This window comes from Oncorhynchus nerka, linkage group LG22 (assembly GCF_034236695.1).
Source record: "Oncorhynchus nerka isolate Pitt River linkage group LG22, Oner_Uvic_2.0, whole genome shotgun sequence".
Lineage (NCBI taxonomy): Eukaryota > Metazoa > Chordata > Actinopteri > Salmoniformes > Salmonidae > Oncorhynchus > Oncorhynchus nerka.
In genome coordinates this window covers 17,931,310-17,955,525 of record NC_088417.1, presented here as the reverse complement: position 1 = coordinate 17,955,525, position 24,216 = coordinate 17,931,310, and the positions used below count along the sequence as shown (strand labels likewise).

Sequence of the window (24,216 nt, the reverse complement as noted above, 5' to 3'; positions counted from 1 at the left end):
GTTTTATACTGAACAAAAATATCAATGCAACATGCAACAATTTCAAAGATTTTACTGAGTTACAGTTCATATAAAGAAATCAGTCAACTGAAATAAATTCATTAGGCCCTAATCTATGGATTTCACATGACTGGGAATATAGATATGCATCTGTTGATCACAGATGCCTTAAAACAATTTAAGAATTTAAATCGTGTGGTTATATCCAATATAGCTCCAAGCCACATGATTAGGTCTGTCTTCTCTATAGGACTTCAGTGTGTTTGGCAGTTTGTTAGGACAATACTACGGTTCAGATTTTGTACCACTTTTTTCATCTTCCGTTGATTTAGTCACCATAATTTTGGCCGTCCTACAAGGGTTAATAAAACGCCATTAACTTTTGAATGGATTATGATAACCAGTGGTGCCAACCTCGTCGCTTTCTCAAAGGAGTATCTACACAATTTACATCATATTTTACACATTGGTCAAAAGATGCGTTTTTGATTAGACACCCTATATACACTGACAAGATAAGGGACTGGACTGCTCGAACAATGGGAATAAATGTCCGCAAATGAGGGAGGAGGCGGGATCATTCTAGGCAGGCATTGAGCAAATGTCAGCTCTGCTGAGCGCAAACTTGAACTTTGTGAAAATTCTGTGCAACTTCCATCGTGCGTTTACTGTGAACACTGAGGCTGTACCCGCTTTAAGTTACAGTTTTAACAGTGGCCAAGTAGCCAACAGTGGCAATTTGATCATAATGTAGGCCTACCAAGAGTGACCTACCGTCAAAAACAATAGAGAAAAACACAAGGCTAATATGGAAATAGCTGTTCTATCATTCAGGCTACATTCCATTAGAGACTTTTGAAAAATACAAACATGCAGGGCTTGACATTAACCTGTTTTGTTTATCCACTTGTCCTTCAGACAAGGGTATGACTGAAAATGTGTTTGATGCAAGAAACCACTTTACAAAATACAATTCATTATCACAGAAATTATGCTACGCTCTGCCGATTGGCTACTTAGCGTATTCAAGACCGTCTCGAAATACAACACTTCCATTTTAAGATATAAAAAGCACTTTACTTGACTCTCTTTTCAAAGATGGATAGAAATGCACACGTTTTGTGCTCTTGTAGGAAGCAACCACTCCCCCATTGTTGACAAAATGAGTTATAACTGGACTAATCTCAAAACAAGCACATCTACTCGCGACCACTCACAGCTATTTGCATATAGGCCTACTGCAGCTCTGATTGGTTATGGCGCCCCAGTCTGTGTAGAGTATGGGCCTGTCAATGCAATAGAATCCTACTCCAATGCGCTCTGCCTACAAGAAAATATATTTCACAGTTTTACCTACTAAATGTAGCATATTTCGTTTTGATTCGGTATATTACATTGAAAGTGGTTAATATTGCATAGATTCGATCACAAGTCCCACAGTAGAGTGAAACGTTGATAGTGTAAACTAAAACGGGAAAACTGTAGAAGATTGAGTGAAGTTCAATCTCATTCTTCTCTCCGCGGGCTCATATTTGACACTCACTAACCTCCATGCTAAAAAATCCCCACTTCCTCTGCTTCACTGTATTTTGGAGCGGATAGATTTTGGGACAGTCATGCTTTGCCGCTTCCTCTCTGCGGGCCCCAAAGTATTACCTGGTCAGGTCACATGGTCAGAGAAATCTCTGGGTCCTGTATATAATCTCCCATAACTAATTATATATACATATACATATACTAGATGACTAATGTTGAAGCCACCATGCCTCCATCTTGACACTGCTCCACCATTGTAATAAATATTTTTGAGGCTATAGAAATGCATGTATTAATGTCTACATTAGTTTGTCACATGTATTCTATTACAGACACCTTAATGCGTACTTTTAAATGATATGTGAGCTAAACATACATACACACATACATATATATACACATACATATTGACCCTGGATTGCTGAGATATATATATATACACACACACACAGTTGAAGTCGGAAGTTTACATACACCTTAGCCAAACACATTTAAACTCAGGTTTCACAATTCCTGATATTTAATCCTAGTAAAAATGCCATCTTAGGTCAGTTAGAATCACCACTTTATTTTAAGAATGTGAAATACCAGAATAATAGTAGAGAGAATGATTTATTTCAGCTTTTATTTCTTTCATCACATTCCCAGTGGTTCAGAAGTTTACATACACTCGATTAGTATTTGGTAGCATTGCCTTTAAATTGCTAAACTTGGGTCAAACGTTTCAGGTAGCCTTCCACAAGCTTCCCACAATAAGTTGGGTGAATTTTGGCCCATTCCTCCTGACAGAGCTGGTGTGACTGAGTCATGTTAGTAGGCCTCCTTGCTCGCACACGCTTTTTCAGTTCTGCCCACAAATGTTCTATAGGATTGAGGTCAGGGCTTTGATGGCCACTCCAATACCTTGATGTCCTTAAGCCATTTTGCCACAACTTTGGAGGTATGCTTGGAGTCATTGTCCATTTGAAAGACCCATTTGCAACCAAGCTTTAACTTCCTGACTGATGTCTTGAGATGTTGCTTCAATATCTCCACATAATTTTCCTACCTCATGAAGCCATCTATTTTGTGACGTGCACCCGTCCCTCCTGCAGCAAAGCACCCCCACAACATGCTGCCACCCCTGTGCTTCACGGTTGGGATGGTGTTCTTTAGCTTGCAAGCCTCCCCCTTTTACCTCCAAACATAACGATGGTCATTATGGCCAAACAGTTCAAATCTAATTTTATTGTTACATACACATGGTTAGAAGATGTTAATGCGAGTGTAGCGAAATGCTTGTGCTTCTAGTTCCGACAATGCAGTAATAACCAACGAGTAATCTAACCTAACAGTTCTATTTTGGTTTCACCAGACCAGAGGACATTTCTAAAACAAGTACAATCTTTGTCCCCACGTGCAGTTGCAAACTGTAGTCTGGCATTTTTTTTTATGGTGGTTTTGGAGCAGTGGCTTCTTCCTTGCTGAGCAGCCTTTCAGGTTATGTCGATATAGGACTTATTCTGAGATTGATTTGCACTTTTTGCACTTTTTGCACAAAAGTACGTTCATCTCTAGGAGACAGAATGAGTCTCCTTCCTGAGCGGTATGACGGCTGTGTGGTCCCATGGTGTTTATACTTGCATACTATTGTTTGTACAGATGAACATGGTACCTTCAGGCGTTTGGAAATTGCTCCCAAGGATGAACCAGACTCGTAGGTCTACAATTGTTTTTCTGAGGTCTTGGCTGATTTCTTTTGATTTTCCCATGATGTCAAGCAAAGAGGCACTGTGTTTGAAAGTAGGCTTTGAAATACTTCCACAGGTACACCTCCAATGGACTCAAATGATGTCGGTCTAAACAATTGCTGGAAAAATTACTTGTGTCGTGCACAAAGTAGATGTCCTAACAGACTTGCCAAAACTATAGTTTGTTAACAAAACGCATGTAAACTTCTGACTTCAACTGTATATAAACCCTGGATTGCTGAGAGATATATAAAAAAAATATATATATAATTGAACCGAACAGGCCATGTGTCGTGCTATAAATTCTCAGACAACCCAAAGATTTATTGATGCCCTTCCAGACTCCCTCTGCCTACCCAAGGACGTCAGAGGACAAATCAGTTAACCACCTAACTGAGGAACTCAATTTAACCTTGCGCAATACCCTAGATGCAGTTGCATCCCTAAAAACGAAAAACATTTGTCATAAGAAACTAGCTCCCTGGTATACAGAAAATACCCGAGCTCTGAAGCAAGCTTCCAGAAAATTGGAACCGAAATGGCAAGTCTTCCGACTAGCTTGGAAAGACAGTACCGTGCAGTATCGAAGAGCCCGCACTGCTGCTCCACCAAACTGGAAGTCTTCCGACTAGCTTGGAAAGACAGTACCGTGCAGTATCGAAGAGCCCTCACTGCTGCTCCACCAAACTGGAAGTCTTCCGACTAGCTTGGAAAGACAGTACCGTGCAGTATCGAAGAGCCCTCACTGCTGCTCCACCAAACTGGAAGTCTTCCGACTAGCTTGGAAAGGCAGTACCGTGCAGTATCGAAGAGCCCTCACTGCTGCTCCATCATCCTATTTTTTTTCCAACTTGAGGAAAATAAGAACAATCCGAAATGTATTTTTGATACTGTCGCAAAGCTAACTAAAAAGCAGCATTCCCCAAGAGAGGATGGCTCTCACTTCAGCAGTAATAAATGAATGAACTTCTTTGAGGAAAAGATCATGATCATTAGAAAGCAAATTACGGACTCCTCTTTAAATCTGCTTATTCCTCCAAAGCTCAGTTGTCCTTAGTTTGCACAACTGCCAAGACCTAGAATCAAGGGAGACACTCAAGTGTTTTAGAACTATATCTCTTGACACAATGATGAAATTAATCATGGCCTCTAAACCTTCAAGCTGCACACTGGACCCTATTCCAACTAAACTACTGCGGATGACACACAGCTGTACATTTCAATGAAACGTGGTGAAGCCCCAAAATTGCCCTCCCTAGAAGCCTGTGTTTCAGACATAAGGAAGCGGATGGCTACAAACGTTCTACTTTTAAACTCAGACAAAACAGAGATGCTTGTTCTAGGTCCCAAGAAACAAAGAGATCTTCTGTTGAATCTGACAATAAATCTTGATGGTTGTACAGTCGTCTCAAATAAAACTGAAGGACCTTGGCGTTACTCTGGACCTTGATCTCTCTTTGACAAACATATCAAGACTGTTTCAAGGACAGCTTTTTCAATCTATGTAACATTGCAAAAATCATAAACTTTCTGTCCAAAAATGATGCAGAAAAATGTATCCATGCTTTTGTTACTTCTAGGTTAGGTTTAAGTCTTTACTGAAGACTCATCTCTTCAGTAGGTCATATGATTGAGTGAAGTCTGGCCCAGGAGTTTGAAGGTGAACGGAAAGGCTCTGGAGCAACGAACTGCCCTTGCTGTCTCTGCCTGGCCGGTCCCCTCTCTCCACTGGGATTCTCTACCTCTAACCCTATTACAGGGGCTGAGTCACTGGCTTACTGGTGCTCTTTCATGCCGTCCCTAGGAGGGGTGCGTCACTTGAATGGGTTGAGTCACTGACGTGATCTTCCTGTCTGGGTTGGCACCCCCCTTGGGTTGTGCCGTGGCGGAGATCTTTGTGGGCTATACTCAGCCTTGTCTCATGATGGTAAGTTGGTGGTTGAAGATCTCTAGTGGTGTGGGCACTGTGCTTTGGCAAAGTGGGTGGGGTTCTATACTGCCTGTTTGGCCCTGTCCGGGGGTATCATCGGATGGGGCCACAGTGTCTCCTGACCCCCTCCTGTCTCTATGCTGCAGTGGCTTGTGTTGGGGGGCGATGGTCAGTCTTATATCTGGGGAGTCTCTCTCGCTCTCTGAAATTGCTTCCTTTCCTTGATGCAATCTAGAAGCTTGATGATGCCTGTTCATTCTGAATATGGGGACTGTGGGCAGATCTAACAGTAACTAGCATAAGTTGTTCTGTACTGTATGTGATGTGTATGTGACAGTGGGCAGTACTTACCGAGCATACGAATGTACAGAGCGGTCTGATCTGAGCTGTCATAAGAGATGGCCCCTCGTCTCTGGAGAGGGGAGGAAAAAAGTTTCACCATTAATGCTTCCGAGACAGTCAGTAGAGCACCAGAGAAATATGTAACGAATGAAATACAACAGTTGAAGAATACAGGTAGTGTTGGCCTACTGGTTACTAAAGTCATTTAGGTGAGGTTCATGTGGTTAATTTTGATCTGCGGAGGACTGCTAGGCTGCTGATATGTTGTGATAAACGAATAAAGAGTTTCCTCATCTGTATGGCAGTGCGCGCGCACACATCCACCCTCTGTTTATCATCTGGCGCAGGAAAACACGCATGCTGTGTATCCACACGCAAACACTCACATCCAGAGAGGGCTTGTGTGGTGTGTGAAAGATATGGTGTGAGAGACTGTACTGTGTGTAGAGCACAGCTTTCCAAACCTGTTCCTGGAGAGCTAGCCTCCTGTAGGGTTATGGTCCAACCCCCTGATTCAGCTTATCAACCAGCAAATTATCAGAATCAGGTACGCTAGATTAGGGTTGGAATAAAAATACAGGGCAGTAGCTCTCCAGGAACAAGGTTGGCGAGCCCTGGTGTAGAGGAACATGCTGCTCCAAACAGAGTTGAGTTGTCCATCTGGTAAAACATTAAGACTTAATTACACCTCGTTTCCCCCAGTAATATGCTCCTTGTTACCGTGACGATAGAGCAAAGCTGCTTGCTGATTAGGACAGCAGCAGAAGACACTCCCACTGACTCTAGGCTTACCAAGCACGAGAGATGGAAAGAGGGGGGAGGAGAGAGAGAGAGACAGACAAGAACATACACAGAAAAAGAGAAAGCGAGACAGATCAGGCATTCCTTCCGACTGGGTCTGAGGGTGAGTATTCCTATAGCCAAAAGATAGAAAGCATTGTCTAAATTTAACACAAAACGTAGACCTAGGACAATACTAGATCACCCTATGTGTATATAGAGTTGAAGTCGGAAGTTTACATACACCTTATCCAAATACATTTAAAAACTCAGATTCACAATTCCTGACTTTTAATCCTAGTAAACATTCTGGCTTAGGTCAGTTAGAATCACCACTATTTTAAGAATGTGAAATGTCAGAATAATAGAAATGACTTATTTCAGCTTTTATTTCTTTCATCACATTCCCAGTGGGTCAGAAGTTTACATACACTCAATTAGTATTTGGTAGCATTGCCTTAAATGATTTAAACTTGGGTCAAACGTTTCAGGTAGCCTTCCACAAGCTTCCCACAATAAGTTGGGGGAATTTTATCCCATTCCTCCTGACAAAGCTGGTGTAACTGAGACAGGTTTGTAGGCCTCCTTGCTCGCACACGCTTTTTCAGTTCTGCCCACACATTCTCTATAGGATTAAGGTCAGGGCTTTGTGATGGCCACTCTAATAGCTTGACTGTGCTGTCCTTAAGCTATTTTGCCACAACTTAGGAAGTATGCTTGCGACCAAGCTTTAACTTTTTGACTGATGTCTTGAGATGTTGCTTCAATATATCCACAATTTTCCTGCCTCATGTGCACTTCATAAAATAGATGGCATCCAGTCCCTCCAGCAGCAAAGCACCCCCATGATGCTGTCACCCCAATGCTTCATGGTTGGGATGGTGTTCTTCGGCTTGCAAGCCTCCCCTTTTTTCCTCCGAACATAACAATGGTCATTATGGCCAAACAGTTCTATTTTTGTTTCATCCGATCAGAGGACATTTCTCCAAAAAGTCTTTGTCCTCATGTACAGTTGCAAACCGTAGTCTGGCTTTTTTAATGGCGTTTTGGAGCAGCGGCTTCTTCCTTGCTGAGCGGCCTTTCAGGTTATGTCAATATAGGACTCGTTTTACTGTGGATATAGATACTTTTGTACCCGTTTTCTCCAGCACCTTCACAAGGTCCTTTGCTGTTGTGACCACTGGAATTGTGATACAGTGAATTAGAAGTGAAATGATCGGTCTATAAACAACTGTTGGAAAAATTACTTGGGTCATGCACAAAGTAGATGTCCTAACCGACTTGCCAAAACTATAGTTTGTTAACAAGAAATTTGTGTAGTGGTTGAAAAACGATTTAATGACTCCAACCTAAGTGTATGTAAACTTCTGACTTCAACTCTATAGGCCTAGTGTGTGTATGTTGCTGCCTGGCCCTACTCAACAGATTGCAGTAACATGAGGATCTAACCAAGGGATATCCTCAACCTCCTGTCACCCCAGCCTAGCTATCACCTACACACAGACACTCAGGTCTGGGCACGGCCTTGGCTCACCTCCCCTTGCACCACACACCCCCGTCCAAAACTAGTCTCCAGAGAGCCCCCCCTCCCCACCCTTCTGCATTTGCAGTGAAAGGTGGCAGAGCAAGAGTGGTGTTTATCAGACCATGAGACATCCTGAAAATCAGTCTTCTCACAAAAATGTATCTAGTTTCTGAATGGTTTGGCCTACTAACTATTATGACCCCTCTATAGAAAGGTGAGTCTCTCAAACACATAATTGGATGCCCACCAGCCTCACAAGACTACACCCCCTCCAAGACTACCCCCATACCAAATGTAACATATTGGGGTGCCCTGTAAGAATTTGTCAGAGAGTGGGTAAGCCAGCTCTACCATCCGTTCTATTGGGCAAAGTGCAAATCACTGGAAAATAAACTGGGTGATCTCCATTCGAGACTATCCTACCAACGGGACATTAAAACTGTAATATCTTCTGTGTCACAGAGTCGTGGCTGAACGACAACACGGATATACATTTGGCTGGGTTTTCCATGCATCGGCAAGACAGAACAGCTACGTCTGGTAAGGAATATGTTCCAGGATTCATCCAATGGCATTGAGGAGTATACCACCTCAGTCACCGGCTTCATCAATAAGTGTATCGACAATGTAGTCCCCACAGTGGCCGTACGTACATATCCCAACCAGAAACAATGGATTACAGGCAACATCCACACCGAGTTAAAGGCTGGAGCTGCCGCTTCAAGGAGAAACACTAATCCGGACGCTTATAAGAAATCCCGCAATGCCCTCCGACAAACCATCAAACAGGCAAAGCATCAATACAGGACTAAGATTGAATCCCACTACACCGGCTCTGATGCTCGTCGGATGTGGCAGGGCTTGTTAACTATTGTGGACGACAAAAGGGAAAACCAGCCTCGAGCTGCCCAGTGACGCAAACCTACCATACGAGCTAAATGCCTTTTATGCTCGCGTCGAGGCAAACACTGAAGCATTCATGAGAGCACCAGCTGTTCCGGACACCGGTGTGATCACGTTTTCCGTAGCCGATGTGAGCAAGACCTTTAAAAAACGTGTCAATATTCACAAGGCCGAGGGACCAGATGGATTACCAGGACGTGTACTCAAAGCATGCGTGGACCAAATGACAAGTGTCTTCACTGACATTTTCAACCTCTCCTTGACTGAGTCTGTAATACCTACATGTTTCAAGCAGACCATCACAGTCCCTGCCTAAGTGCTTTGAAAGGCTGGTCATGTCTCACATCAACACAATCATCCCGGAAACTCTAGACCCACTCATTTGCATACCAGTGTGAGAGTTAAGTTCCTTGGTGTCCACATCAAACTATCACAGTCAAAACACACCAAGACAGGTCGTGAAGAGGGCACGACAACACCTTTCCCCTCTCAGGTGACTGAAAAGATTTGGCATGGGTCCCCAGATCCTCAAAACGTTCTACAGCTGCACCATGGAGAGCATCCTGACCGGTTGCATCACCGCCTGGTATGGCACTACAGAGGGTAGTGCGTACGGCCCAGTAACTCACTGGGGCCAAGCTTTCTGCCATCCAGGACCTATATACACTAGGCATGTCAGTGGAAGGCCCAAATAATTGTCAGACTCCAAGACTGTTCTCCCGGCTGCCGTACAGCAAGCGGTACAGGAGCACCAAGTCTAGGTCCAAAAGGCTCCTTTACAGCTTCTACCCCTAATCCAGAAGACTGCTGAACAATTAATCAAATGGCCACCTGGACTATTTACATTGATCCCCCCCCCCCTCTCCCCATTTTGTTTTTACACTGCTGCTACTCGCTCTTTATTGTCTGTGCATAGTCACTTCACCCCTACCTACATTTACAAATTACCTTCACTAACCTGTACCCCCACACATAGACTAGGTACCAAACCCATAGCCTCGCTGTTATTCTTGAACTGCATTGTTGTTAAGGGCTCGTAAGTAAACATTTGACAGTAAGGTCTACCTGATGTAGTCGGCACATGTGACAAATAAAATTGGATCATACAAATGGTCCCGGAATTACATTTACCATGTTACGTCTAGTCTATGAGACCAGGCTGACCACACAGGCCTGTGACGTCAATCGGCTCAGACTCATTTGTATCCATGATTTTTACCCATTACCATTCCTCTCCCATCCCCTCTGGGCTCTTCTCTCAAAAGGAAAAATGTAACACTTTGAAGCCATTTTCTCCCACAATTCAGTATGTGTAAACATCCATTTATTGAGGCTTAAAAATCACACATTACAATTAACAAAATGTCTAAGCAGGTTATGGCCTGCTCCCATTGTCAATTGTCCCATCTGAAAACAGTTGTGTAGTAAAGCTATAGTGACTAGTTTACCAACCACTGTCACACACCATCTTATTTGTCACATGCGTCATAGACAACAGGTGTAGACTAACAGTGAAATGCTCACAGGTACTTTTGCATAGAATGCAGAGTTAACAAATAAAATAGAGACAAGGAATAAATACGCAGTGAATGAGACACACACGGAGTAGAAAATAACATTACTATATACAGGGAGTGCCAGTAGAGTCGAGGTGCAGGGGTACGAGGGAATTGAGGTAGCTATAGGTAGGGGTAAAGTGACTAGGCAAAAGGATAGATAGCAGTGTGTGGGGAGTGTGAAAGTGTATATGACGTCAGTATGCATGTGTGTGGGCGTATGTACAGTAGTGTGTGTATGTATTGGGGTGTCAGTGTAAGAGTAGAATCCAGTGTGTGTGCATAGAATCAGTGCAAAATAAATAAACTACTCCGGGTAGCCATTTGATTAAGCTATTTAGCAGTCTTCTTACGGCTTGGGGGTAGAAGCTGTTCAAGGTGTGGTTGGTTCCACACTTAATGCATGGGTACCGCTTGCTGTGCAGTAGCAGAAAGAAAAGTCTTGGAGTGTGACAATTATTTGGGCCTTCCTCTGACACCGCCTGGTATAGAGGTCCTGGATGGCAGAGAGCTTGGCCCTCTGTAGAGCCTTGCGGTCAGATGCCAAGCTGTTCCCATAGCAAGCGGTGACGCCGACAATCAAGATGCTCCCGATAGTGCAGCTGTAGAACTTTGAAGATCTGAGGGACCATGCCAAATCTTTGCCCCTTCCCCCTCAGGAGGCTGAAATGTCATGCCCTCTTCACAACGGTGTTGGGGTGTTTGGACCATGATATATCCAACTCTAACCACTTACAAACACAGATAAGGATCAGTGGGGAGAATCTCAATTGCATACTCCTCGTGTCCCCACTCCTCTCCAAACCTATTGGAGAAGGTCAGAGAGGGGGACCTCTTGCTCTCATCCAATGGGTTTGAGAAGGAGGCAAGGAGCGAGGCTGCAAGGAGTATGCAATTGAGATTCTCCCAGGTTTGTTCTCCTACAAGCCTACACACACACACACTTATATTTTAGTAATTTAGTAGTGAGTGCATACATTTTCATACACTCTCGCTGGGTGTGTCCGTCTCCCTCTGTCCCTATAAGTCTAAGCTAACATGACGGTGGCAGCCAATCCAAGGCTAATCTTTTACCATCTGGCAAACAGGCTTGAGTCACAGTCGGTAATGTGGTGCAGTATTTTACTGTCAACACGTCACTGTTTACACGCAGCACTGCCACTTAGCGTGTGAGTAATAACCACTGTGTGTGTGGGCGAGGCACTCCGGCATATACAGAACGGCATCATACTCACAGCACAAGGTTGGCAGCCTGATACTACCTTTGGATAAGGGCAAAGTAACATACCCCACCTCACTGTAGACAAACATACTGTACACAACACTGGCATTGGCAGATGTTTGGGCTTTGTGTGCTAGTATGGTCACTATATCAATGTCACAGCTAAATGTGTAGAGGAACACACGCACACACAAAGATAAAACACAGACAGGCATAACCATACGCAAAGACCCCAAACTAGTGGATATAACCTTCTTACTCACACATTCACACAGAGCTTTGGCTGACATCTGCTGCTGGTGTCTAGGCTGGCCTGTACGGTCACTCATCACGTCAGTTAGCAGCCAAAGGGCAGGATTACCCTCCACTCTACTAGAGGTCACAACCCCAGCACACAGACGTCAAAAAGGACGGGAGGGGTGTATACACACATACAGTAGCGGTCAAAAGTTTGGACACATACTCATTCAAGGACTTCTTTAGACTATTTTCTACATTGTAGAATAGTGAAGACATCCACACTATGAAATAGCACATATGAAATCTGGTAACCAAAAAAAAGAGTGTTAAATCAAAATGTTATAGTTGGAGATTCTTCAAAGTAGACACCCTTTGCCTTGATGACAGCTTTGCACACACTTGACATTTTCTCAACCAGCTTCACCTTGAATGCTTTTCCAACAGTCTTGAAGGAGTTCCAACATATGCTGAGCACTTGTTGGCTGCTTTTCCTTCAATCTGCAGTCCAACTCATCCAAAACCCATCTCAATAGGGTTGAGGTTAGGTGATTGTAGAGGCCAGGTCATCTGATGCAGCACTCCATCACTCTCCTTCTTGGTCAAATAGTCCTTACAAAGCCTGGAGGTGTGTTGGGTCATTGTCCTGGAAAAACCAATTATAGTCCCAATAAGCCCAAAGCAGATGGGATGGTGTATCGCTGCAGAATGCTGTGGTAACCACGCTGGTTAAGTGTGCCTTGAATTCTAAATAAATCAGTGTCACCAGCAAAACACCCCCACACCTCCTCCTCCATGCTTCACGGTGGGAACCACACATGCAGAGATCTGTTCACCTACTCTGCGGCTCAAAGACAGCAGTAAGAATCAAAAATCTCACATTTGGACTCGTTGGTCTAACGTCCATTGCTCGTCTTTCTTGGCCCAAGCATGTCTCTTTCTTATTGGTGTCCTTTAGTAGTGGTTTCTTTGCAGCAATTCAACCATGGACTGATTCACAAAGTCTCCTCTGAACAGTTGATGTTGAGATGTCTGTTACATGAACTCTGAAGCATTTATTATTTGGGCTGCAATTTCCGAGGCTGGTAACTAATGAACTTATCCTCTGCATCAGAGGTAACTCTGGGTCTTCCATTCCTGTGGCGGTCCTCATGAGAGCCAGTTTTATCATAGCATGTGATGGGTTTTACAACTGCACTTGAAGAAACTTTCAAAGTTCTTGAAATGTTCCGTATTGAGGTAATGGACTGTCGTTTCTCTTTGCTTATATGAGCTGTTCTTGCCATAATATGGACTTGGTCTTTTACCAAATAGGGCTATCTTCTGTATACCTCCGCTACCTTGTCACATCACAACAGATTGGCTCAAACTCAAAGCAAAGACATTCCACAAATTAACTTAAGGCACACCTGCTAATTGAATTGCATTAAAGGTGACTACATCATGAAGCTGGTTGAGAGAATACCAAGAGTGATTGGCTATTTGAAGAATCTCAAATATAAAATGTAACATTGATTTGTTTAACTCTTTTTTTGGTTACTACATGATTCCATATCTGTTATAGTAGATGTCGTCACTATTCTACAATGTAGAAAATAGTAAAAAACAAAAACCCTTGAATGAGTAGGCGGTCTAAAACTTTTGACCAGTACTGTGTGATATGTGTATGTTCGTGTATGTTTATTTTTAATAAATGAGCAAAAAATACAAAATTAACCCGTTTTTGCTTTGTCATGAGGTAGTGTGTAGATTGATGAGGAAAAATTAAATAAACATACTTTTAGAATAAGGCTGTCACACAACACAATGTCACAGATGTCTCAAGTTGAGGGAGCAAGCAATTGGCATGCTGACTGCAGGAATGTCCACCAGAGCTGTTGGCAGAAAATGTCATGTTCATTTCTCTACCATAAGCCACCTCCAATGTCATGTTAGAGAATTTGACAGTACGTCCAATTGGCCTCAACCTCAGACCACGTGCATGGCGTTGTGTCGGCGAGCAGTTTGCTGATGTCTATGTTGTGAACAGAGAGCCCCATGGTGGCAGTGGGGTTATGGTACGAGCAGGCATAAGCTACGGACAATTGCATTTTATCAATGGCAATTTGATTGCACAGAAATACCGTGATGAGATCCTGAGGCCCATTGTGAGGCCCATTTCTCTTAAGGTATTTGTGACTGACAGATGCATCTCTATTCCCAGTAGAGGTCGACCGATTAACATCTGAATGGCTGATTCATTAGGGCCGATTTCAAGTTCTCATATCAATCGGTAATCGTAATTTTTGGACACCGATTACATTGCACTCCACGATGAGACTGCGTGGCAGGCTGACTACGTGTTATGCGAGTGCAGCAAGGAGCCACGGTAAGGTGTTAGCTATCATTAAACATAATTGCAATTCAGCGGTTGTTGATGACAATTATCCCGCTAACAGGATGGGTTGCGTCAAGAAGTTAACCATACCACGTGGTTAAACTTAGACTATCGATACCAACAGAATAAGAACAAGTCTGATATTAATTACTAGTCTGCTGCTAGGAATTCGGTATCATTGAACGCGAAGAACGACAACCACCGAAACATCCATTCTATAACGAAATGAAGGAATGTCACTGAACTATCCACTATAACCAGGACAGAGAGAGAGGGAGAGAGACGGACAATTCTACAAAAGAAACAAACTTTTCACCAGTGATCAAGTCGACACACTTGAGCGTAAATATATTGATTGATTGCAATTGTTCCCGAATGAGTGAGCGTTCATGTGCAAAGGATTAGCATTTCAATTGTTATAATTATCACTCTATAGTGAATTCTTAGTCGACCCCCACTTCCCCTTTTGTCTAACAAGCCGCCATGCCAGTTTAGCCCACTAGGGCACATTCTCCTATCATTTCATGTAACCACATTTACCTTGTTTGTTTATGCATTTCTGTGAATTACTTAGTGATAAATAAATTATTTAAGACAATTAATGTATGGATGACTCATAGTGAAGACTGGGCAGATAACCAACTATTTACGACGTTTGGAATGAGACTAACGTTGAAACGACGTTCTTCGTTTGTAGAAAGAGAGTCGGACCGAAATGCAGCGTGTAGGTTACTCATGAATTTAATGAAAGAATGCGTACATGAAATAACTCAATAACATACAAAGCAAAACAACAAACGGAACGTGAAACTAATTACAGCCTATCTGGTGACTATAACACAGAGACAGGACAAACACCCACGAAATACAAAGCGAAACTGAGGCTGTCTAAATACGGTTCTCAATCAGAGACAACGACAAGCACCTGACTCTGATTGGGAATCGCCTCAGGCAGCCAAACCTATACCACACCCCTAATCAGCCGCAATCCCAAATAATACAAACCCCAATATGAAACACAACACATAAACCCATGTCACACCCTGGCCTGACCAACTATATAACGAAAACACAAAACACTATGACCAAGGCGTGACAGAACTCCCCCCCTAAGGTGCGGACTCCCGGACGCACCTCAAAACCATAGGGAGGGTCCGGGTGGGCGTCTGTCCATGGTGGCGGCTCCGGCTCGGGACGTGGACCCCACTCCATTAGTGTAATAGTTCCTCCCCTTCACGTCCTGGGGTAATCCACCCTCTCCGCCGACCATGGCCTAATAGTCCTCACCCAGATCCCCACATAACTGAGGAGCCGCTCGGGACAGAGGGGCAGCTCGGGACAGAGGGGCAGCTCGGGACAGAGGGGCAGCTCGGGACAGAGGGGCAGCTCGGGACAGAGGGGCAGCTCGGGACCGAGGGGATGCCCGGGACCGAGGGGATGCCCGGGACCGAGGGGATGCCCGGGACCGAGAGGAATCCCAGTACTGTGAGGAATCCCAGTACTGTAATGAAGCTCAGACAGGTAGTAGGCTCCGGTAAATCCTGGCTGGCTGGCGGAACTGGAAGATTCTGGTTGTCTGGCAGATCTGGAAGAGACTGGTTGTCTGGCAGATCTGGAAGAGACTGGTTGTCTGGCAGATCTGGAAGAGACTGGTTGTCTGGCAGATCTGGAAGAGACTGGTTGTCTGGCAGATCTGGAAGATCATGGCTGACTGGCACTTCTGGCGGATCCTGGCAGACTGGCGGCGCTGTGCAGACTGGCGACGCTGGGCAGACTGGCGACGCTGGCGGCGCTGGGCAGACTGGGAGCACTGGCGGCGCTGGGCAGACTGGGAGCACTGGCGGCGCTGGGCAGACTGGGAGCACTGGCGGCGCTGGGCAGACTGGGAGCACTGGCGGCGCTGGGCAGACTGGGAGCACTGGCGGCGCTGGGCAGACTGGGAGCACTGGCGGCGCTGGGCAGACTGGCGGCGCTGGGCAGACTGGCGGTGCTGGGCAGACGGGAGACTCCGGCAGCGTAGGAGGGAAGGAAGGCTCTGGCTGTGTTGAACAGGCGAGGCGCACTGAAGGCCTGGTGCGTGGTGCTGGAACTGGAGCTATTTGATCGAGGACACGCACAGGAAGCCTGGTGCAGGGAGCTGCTACCGGAGGACTGTTGTGTGGAGGTGGCTCTGGATAGACCGGACCATGCAGGCGCACTGGAGCTCTTGAGCACCGAGCCTGCCCAAGCTTACCTGGCTCGATGCCCACTCTAGCCCGGCCAATAGGAAGAGCTGGTATGTGTCGCAGCTGGCTCTGCACCCGCACTGGAAACACCGTGCGCTCCATAGCATAACACGGTGCCTGCCCGGTCTCTCTAGCCCAACGGTGAGCACAGGGAGTATGCGCAGGTTTCCTACCTGGCATAACTATTCTCCCTTCTAGCCCCCCCCCCAATAAATTTTTTGGGGTGACTTTCCGGGTCGCCATGCTGCTTCCTCATACCTGCGCCTCTCCGCTTTAGCTGCTTCTATTTCCTCCTTGGGACGGCGATATTCTCCCGGCTGCGCCCAGGGTCCTTTATCGTCTAATTCCTCCTCCCATGTCCAAATCTCCAAATGGTGCAGTCTCTCCCACTGCAACTGTTCTTCCCGATTAACAGGGAGAGTAGGCTCAGGTCTGACTCCTGACTCAGCCACTCTCTCTCTCTGCGCTTTCCCCCGTTACTTTCCGTTTTCGCTCTGTATAGCCGTGCTTTCCTTCTCGAATCCATACGTCTATAGCCCTCTTCGCATTGCTGTAGGGAATCCCAGGCGGGCTCCTGCACTCGCTCTGGATCGGCCGCCCACCTGTCGATTTCTTCCCACGTAGTATACTCCATGCTTCTGCTGTCCATAACGTCCTCCTTCAGATCCTGCCAGGTCACACGCTGCTCGGTCCGTGAGTGGTGGGTGTTTCTGTAACGACGTTCTTCGTTTGTAGAAAGAGAGTCGGACCGAAATGCAGCGTGTAGGTTACTCATGACTTTGATGAAAGAATGCGTACATGAAATAACTCAATAACATACAAAGCAAAACAACAAACGGAACGTGAAACTAATTACAGCCTATCTTTTTTTTTTTTTTTTATAAAAATAGTTTATTATCTTCAATACCATTCATTCTTTACAACTCATAATTTACATACATACACAAATAATGGTATTTTAAATAAACGAATTAAACTAAAACATAAACCACAAACAAAACCTCAGGGGAGCATCTTCCCTCCCCGTTACCCTACAAAATACCTCTCCCTATCTCCCCCCGTCCCTAATCTATCCTCTTACAAATCTAAATGACACCCAGCCCTAAACCCCCCTTCCACCTCTCCCGAGCAGCATGCTGCCCCCACTTCCTCTCCTCCCTCTTCATCCTCCCCCTCAAATCTCCTTCCACCCTCCTCACTATCCCTTCCACCCCCAATCTTTCCCTGTCTTCACCATGTTCTGCCTTGCTTCCCACAGCCCCGTTTAAAGAGACTCATGAGAAGCCAGAGCAGAAACCTGTCCCTATCCGTCCCTCTCGCTCTCCCTACACCCCTCTCTAACCTGGCCCACGTCAATACAAAATCCCCTTTACCAAACCTAACAACACCCGTGCCCTAGCCCATACTACTCCGGCAAAGGCACAGTCCCAAAAGACATGGCGCACAGTCTCCTCCCTGCCACAAGAGGATCTTAGACAGGTGGGGGATTGCACCAAATTATACCGGTACAAGATGGAACGTACCGGCAAACACTTATGAAGGCTCAACCAATTCAGGTCCTTGAGCCTGTTATCCAGACCCCGCGCCTGCACTCCCTCCCAGACCACTTCCGAGATGCCCACTACAGGCGCCGGACTCCCTGCCCTTCTGACCTCCTCGTACAGGTGCCTGTGATCTAAACCTACTCGGGCAACTTCAACCTCAGGGTGCGCACGCAGCCACTTGGCCGCATGACCAAAGTGCCACGGCAGCTGTTCCGCCCGAGGACCCGTGTTAGACCACACCATTATGCTTCTCGCCTGATACGAGAAAAACACCCGCAGGAGGTAACCGGACGGGTGTATCACTGGCTGAGCAAGCTCCGTTAACAAGAAGGAAACAAAATTGAGTCCAGCTTGAGGGGGAAATGTGGTACCCCCTACCTCCCTCCCCGATGGGACAGATCATGCGTGCCCTGGCGACCCACTCGCACCTGCCACTCCACATAAACTGAAACACAAGCCTCACTAGAGGCCTCCTCAGACAAGCCGGCAATGGGTAGATGTATGCCAAATACAAAAGAGACGGCAACACATCCACCTTTAGGACCAGGACTTTGCCCATAAAAGACAAATACCTAGCTTTCCACATTGCTAGCTTCCTCTGTACCACTGCGATACGCATGTTCCAGTTTAGCGTCGCTGAGCCGGAGGTCTCAAAATGGACCCCGAGAATCCTCAGGGCCCCCTCACAGAGAGATAACCCCCCAGGCACATCCGTTCTACCGCGCCATCTTCCGAAAAACTTGACTGAAGACTTTGCATGGTTCAGAACTGCTCCCGACGCTCGGGTGAAATCCCCAAAGATGGCAAGGGACCTTGTCAGGCACGAGTCCTTGCACAACAGCAAGGAAGTGTCGTCGGCGTACTGCGTCATCTTAACACGCAGCCCACCACTTCCAGGGATCAGCAAACCTTCCACCCCTGTGTCTGCCCTAATGGCAGCCCCCAGAGGCTCCATGTACAGAACGAAGAGGAGAGCCGAGAGTGGGCACCCCTGCCTGACCCCAGACGAGAGGTCAAAAACATCACCCAAGTGACTATTTACACTAACTCGGCACCCCGCTCCGACATATAATGTACGAATCCATCCTATAAACTTCTCCCCAAATCCTAATCGACCTAACACTCTGAATAAAAGGATCTATTCACGCGATCGAAGGCTTTCGCCTGATCTAGCGCTGCTACCATTAAAGGCAGACCTCTATCTTCAACCCAAGCGATGGAGTCCCTGATTAACTGTAGGTTCCATCGAATAGAGCGGCCCTCTACCCCGCACGTCTGATCCTCATGAACGACGTAGGGAAGGGCTGTGCGCAACCGGTCTGCTAAAACCTTTGCAAGTAGCTTGTAATCTACACACAGCATGGTCAACGGCCGCCAGTTGCCAAGGTCTGTTACTTCCCCTTCTTATATAAAAGTGACAGCACACCAACAGCCATTGATCCCCCGGGACCCCGTCTCAAGGATGGCCTTCAAGACTTCGAGGACCACTGGTCCAAGTATACCCCAAAACTTGAGATAAAACTCAGCCGGCAGCCCATCTATCCCAGGCACCTTCCCTTTTCCCATCCTCCTAAGAGCGCTCTCAACCTCTTCTAGTGAGATCTGGGCCTCCATCACTTCTCTAATGTCCTCCGGCAACCGCCTGGACAAGTGTTCTAAAAACACATTTCCCTGCTCTACATCTATTTCCCTTTCCTTAAATAAACCTTGAAATGATCAGTTGTCACCCTGACCATATCCTCTGGTTCTCTAACTATACTACCATTTTCTTCCTAACACCATGCATTACCTTCCTACTCTGTCTTGCCCTAACCAACTTAAAGAACATAGCAGAACAAGTCTCATTATGTTCTAGAAAGCCACTATGCGCTCGCTCAAGGAAAGCTCGAGCCTTCCGCTCCTGCAACTCCCTGAGCTGCGCCTTTAGGGTTGCGGATCTCTCCCAGTCAAACGACCCGCCGAGGTTGCCTGCCTCGTATTCGAGTTCAATTAACCTCTGGATACGATCCACCTCCCTCCTCTCCTCCCTTTTTTTCCTCTTGCAATACCCTATTATAAAAGCCCTAATCCTCACCTTAACTAATTCCCACCACTCTAACACCCCCTCGCACATGGACCGGAGGCCCTCAAGCCTCAAAAGAAACCATAAAACCCGTCAACAAAAGCCTGCTCCTCCAGCACATCCCGATCTAGCTTCCAGTACCCTCTACCAAAGAGGCAGACTGGCGACCCCACCTGCAGGAGCACCCCGTCGTGATCCGAAAAGAAAACAGGCAACAGCCGCCCAGACAACTTACCCAAAGACCTGGGTACAGAAATATAGTCGAGCCTCCGCTCAACCCCCTGGAGTTACGCCATGTAGGACCGTCCATTTTCGGAGTAGTGTGCAGACCACCATCTACCAGACCATGGCAAGCCATTAGCCTGGCAATGGCGCCCGCACTGCTATCCCCCTCTTCCTAAATCTATATTAAAATCCCCCTATCACTAATTTCCTATTTGTGACACACAGGGGCGTCAGACAGTCCACCATCTCCCTTCTGTCTGCCACCACCTGTGGCCCATACACCACCACTAATCTAAATTTACAATCCCTTATCGTGACATCCACCCCTATAACCCTCCCCTGCATTACCACGAAAGAATCCTCCACTTTTACCTCCCTGTGCCCACACAAAATCCCTACCCCGATGAGTGCACCCCCCCAACACCCCAAACCGACTCCCCCTTGTCCCACTCCCTCTTAAACCTAATAACATCCCCTCCATCCCTCAGGTGAACCTCCTGTAAAAAACAAAAATCAAACCCCACACCCTCCAAATAACTAAAAACCGCCCTCCTCTTAACAAAATCCCTTAAACCCCTTACATTTAAACTAACAAAAGTAAAATTAGACTCCATGAAAAATAAATACATGTAATACACTCAAATTCTAAACCCAGACAGAAAAAAACATAAAACAGGAGACTCACCCGATGCTCCCCTGCTCCATATCTACCGGTGAGAACACCATCCGTAATCCCGACATCCCCCCCTCTTCCTCCATCACACCCTCCCAGGATGCAGGAATAGTGTTTGGCTCCGGAGTGCCCTGCACCCTGGGTCTACCCCCACAATCCTCCCCCTCCCCAGTGTTGCAGCTGGTTTGGAAAAAAATTGGGGAGGCTGAGTCCCCAAACAAAAAACTCCCCACCTCCTCTTGTACCCAGTCCTGAGTCTTGTTATGTGTGTCCCCACCCAACAGAAGTTGAGGGCCTGGGGAAACCAGCAGCAACCCAGAGGTTTCTCCCGCCCCCATCACTCTCTTGGCCATCCCTTCCCCCTCACTGTCGGCCAATCGCCCCCTCCTCTTCATACTCTTCTTTGGTGATGGCGGCAGTGAAGAGATACCACCCTCCCCCTGCCAGCTCCTCCACCATACCCCTCATCTCTTCCACCATGGCACTTTCCCCCAGTCCACTTTCTCTTCCACCGTCTCCTTCTCCACCACTCCTCCCTCGCTTTCTTCTCTCTCATGCTCCTCCACTCGGTTGCCTTCTTCCGCCGCTTTTTCTGGTTCTCCTACTCCCGTGCCTTCCGTTTCCTTCTCTCTTCCATCCGCCGCTTCTGGCTCCTCCTCCTTCCTTGTGGCCTTCCCCTCTGGACCTGATCTCTGGTCATGAGGCGTGCTTCCTTCCCCTCCTCTTCTTCCCCCATCCCCGCTCCTGCTCCCCCAGCCGCAGACGCATATGACCTCTGACGGGCCGGGCACCCCCTCCACAGGTGTGCTGGACGAGCCACACCCATGGCACGTCTTAGGCTTGTCACAATCCCTCGCCTCGTGATCCTCAGATGCACAAAATCTGCATTTTCTTGCACTGCATGAGGCGAAAATGTGACCATAGGCCATACAGCGTCTGCAAAATGGGGGCTGACGTGCATAATACAACGTCCCCTGTCAGCCCCTAGGGAGAACATAGCAGGAGGATGGAGGTAGCCACCATGTCCCCTTGGGTCCTCTCTGAGGAGGGCCTGGAAGCCTCTCCTCCCATTCCAAAACCCAAGGGAGTCTTTGAGGTGCCTTGCTGAGGAGACGTTATCCATGTATCTCCCCAGAAAAGCCCTCACCTCTTCGTCCTTAACGTAAGGGTTGTAAATGTTTACAGTTACAACCCTAAAGTTATTCTTCGCCAGGCTTGTTATTTCGTAGTGGCACATCGGCCTCTCACCTCCCACTGCTCTTGCCCTTCTCAGGATATCATCGTGTTTTTCCTCTGTATATAGTGCAACGTCGTATGCTCCCTCCAACGAGTTGCCTTGGAAACAAAACACGTCCTTCACCGTCAGCTTTAGAATCCCCATCAATATTATCCTTCCAAAGGATTCCCGTCCTAAAGGCTCAAACTCCTTTTCCTTCCATGCAAACCGAATCGTGTTGGCCAGCCCAATCCCAGGGACCGACCGTGTTGATGTATTTAGCACCATCTCCGCAAGGAGAATGGCGCTCGTTTTCTTCTCTTCCAAAACAATTGAAAAGAAAAAACCAAGTGACTGAGCCTATCTGGTGAACACTACACAGAGACAGGAACAATCACCCACGAAATACAAAGCGAAACTGAGGCTGTCTAAATACGGTTCCCAATCAGAGACAACGACAAGCACCTGACTCTGATTGGGAATCACCTCAGGCAGCCAAACCTATACCACACCCCTAATCAGCCGCAATCCCAAATAATACAAACCCCAATATGAAACACATAAACCCATGTCACACCCTGGCCTGACCAACTATATAACGAAAACACAAAACACTATGACCAAGGCGTGACAAACGTGAGGTAAAGTAAATAATTCATTAATTAGAAGACTAATTGATCAGATAAAATATCTGAAAAGTTATTTTAGGAAATGATAACTTTGTAATCTGAATATTTTTCCTTGGTGCCCCGACTTCCTAGTAATTACGGTTACATGATTAATCAGTGTAATCGCGTAATAACTAATTACAGTCTTCAGTTAATGATAGTAAAGACATGAAATGTAACAGTAATATTTAGACTTAGGGATGCCACCCATTAGATAAAATACGGAACGGTTCCGTATTTCACTGAAAGAATAAACGTCTGTTTTCAAAATTATAGTTTCCAGATTTGACCATGTTAATGACCCAAGGCTCGTATTTCTGTGCGTTATTATAATTAAGTCTATGATTTGATAGAGCAGTCTGACTGAGCGGTGGTAGACAGCAGCAGGCTCATAAGCATTGATTCAAACAGCACTGTCCTCCATTTGCCAGCAGCTCTTAGCTGTGCTTCAAGCATTGCGCCATTTAGGACTTCAAGCCTATCAACACCCGAGATTAGGCTGGCAATACTAAAGTACCTATTAGAACATCCAATAATCAAAAGGCACATGAAATACAAATGGTAGAGAGAAATAGTCCTATAATAAACTACAACCTAAAAAACTTCTTACCTGGGAATATTGAAGAACCACCAGCTTTCATATGTTCTGAGCAAGGAACTTAAACGTTAGCTTTTCTACGTGGCACATATTGTACTTTTACTTTCTTCTCCAACACTTTTGTTTTTTCATTATTTAAACCAAATTGAACATGTTTTATTATTTATTTGAGACTAAATTGATTTTATTGATGTATTATATTAAGTTAAAATAAGTGTTCATTCAGTATTGTAATTGTCATTAATACAAATAAAATAAATATCGGCTGATCGATCAATATCGGATTTTTTTGGTCCTCCAATAATTGGTATCGGAGTTGAAAAATCATAATCGGTCGACCTCTAATTCCCAGTCATGTGAAACCCATAGATTAGGACCTAATTAAATTTATTTCAATTGACTGATTTCCTCATCTGAACTGTAACTCAAAATGTTGAAATTGTTGCATTTTTATTTTACCTTTAACTAGGCAATTCCGTTAAGAACAAATTCTTATTTACAACGACGGCCTATATACGATGACAGTGGGTTAACTGCCTTGTTCAGGTGCAGAACAGATTTTTACCTTATCAGCTCAGGGATTCGATCTAGCAACCTTTCGGTTACCGCCCCAACGCTCTAACCACTAGACTACCTGCCGCCCCAAAATTGTTCAAAATAGATAGGATATGCCCCTCAGACCAGGGTCAGGCAACCCACCCAGGGTCACTGGGTTTGTCGGTCAGACTGGATGGAGGATTCAGCAATAGACAGGTTACCACCATAGTGTATGTAGGTTCTCATTTAACCTACTTACTAACAAAGTGTCTTAAATGTACCTTTTGTCAGAGATAACCGTTTGTGATCAAGTAAACTAATATTTTCAGA

The 24,216-nt window shown here is 45.8% G+C and overlaps 1 protein-coding gene across 2 annotated transcripts in view; it reads right to left on the bottom strand.

The window, feature by feature from the left end:
• LOC115104933 (high affinity 3',5'-cyclic-AMP phosphodiesterase 7A-like) overlaps positions 1–24,216 on the bottom strand; it is a 43,049-nt gene that overhangs the window by 13,861 nt on the left and 4,972 nt on the right. For both annotated transcript variants that reach the window (XM_029626356.2, XM_029626357.2), the window contains exon 2: positions 5,548–5,608. In XM_029626356.2, coding sequence (XP_029482216.1) covers positions 5,548–5,608 — 61 coding nt within the window. The remainder of the gene's footprint in view (positions 1–5,547; positions 5,609–24,216) is intronic.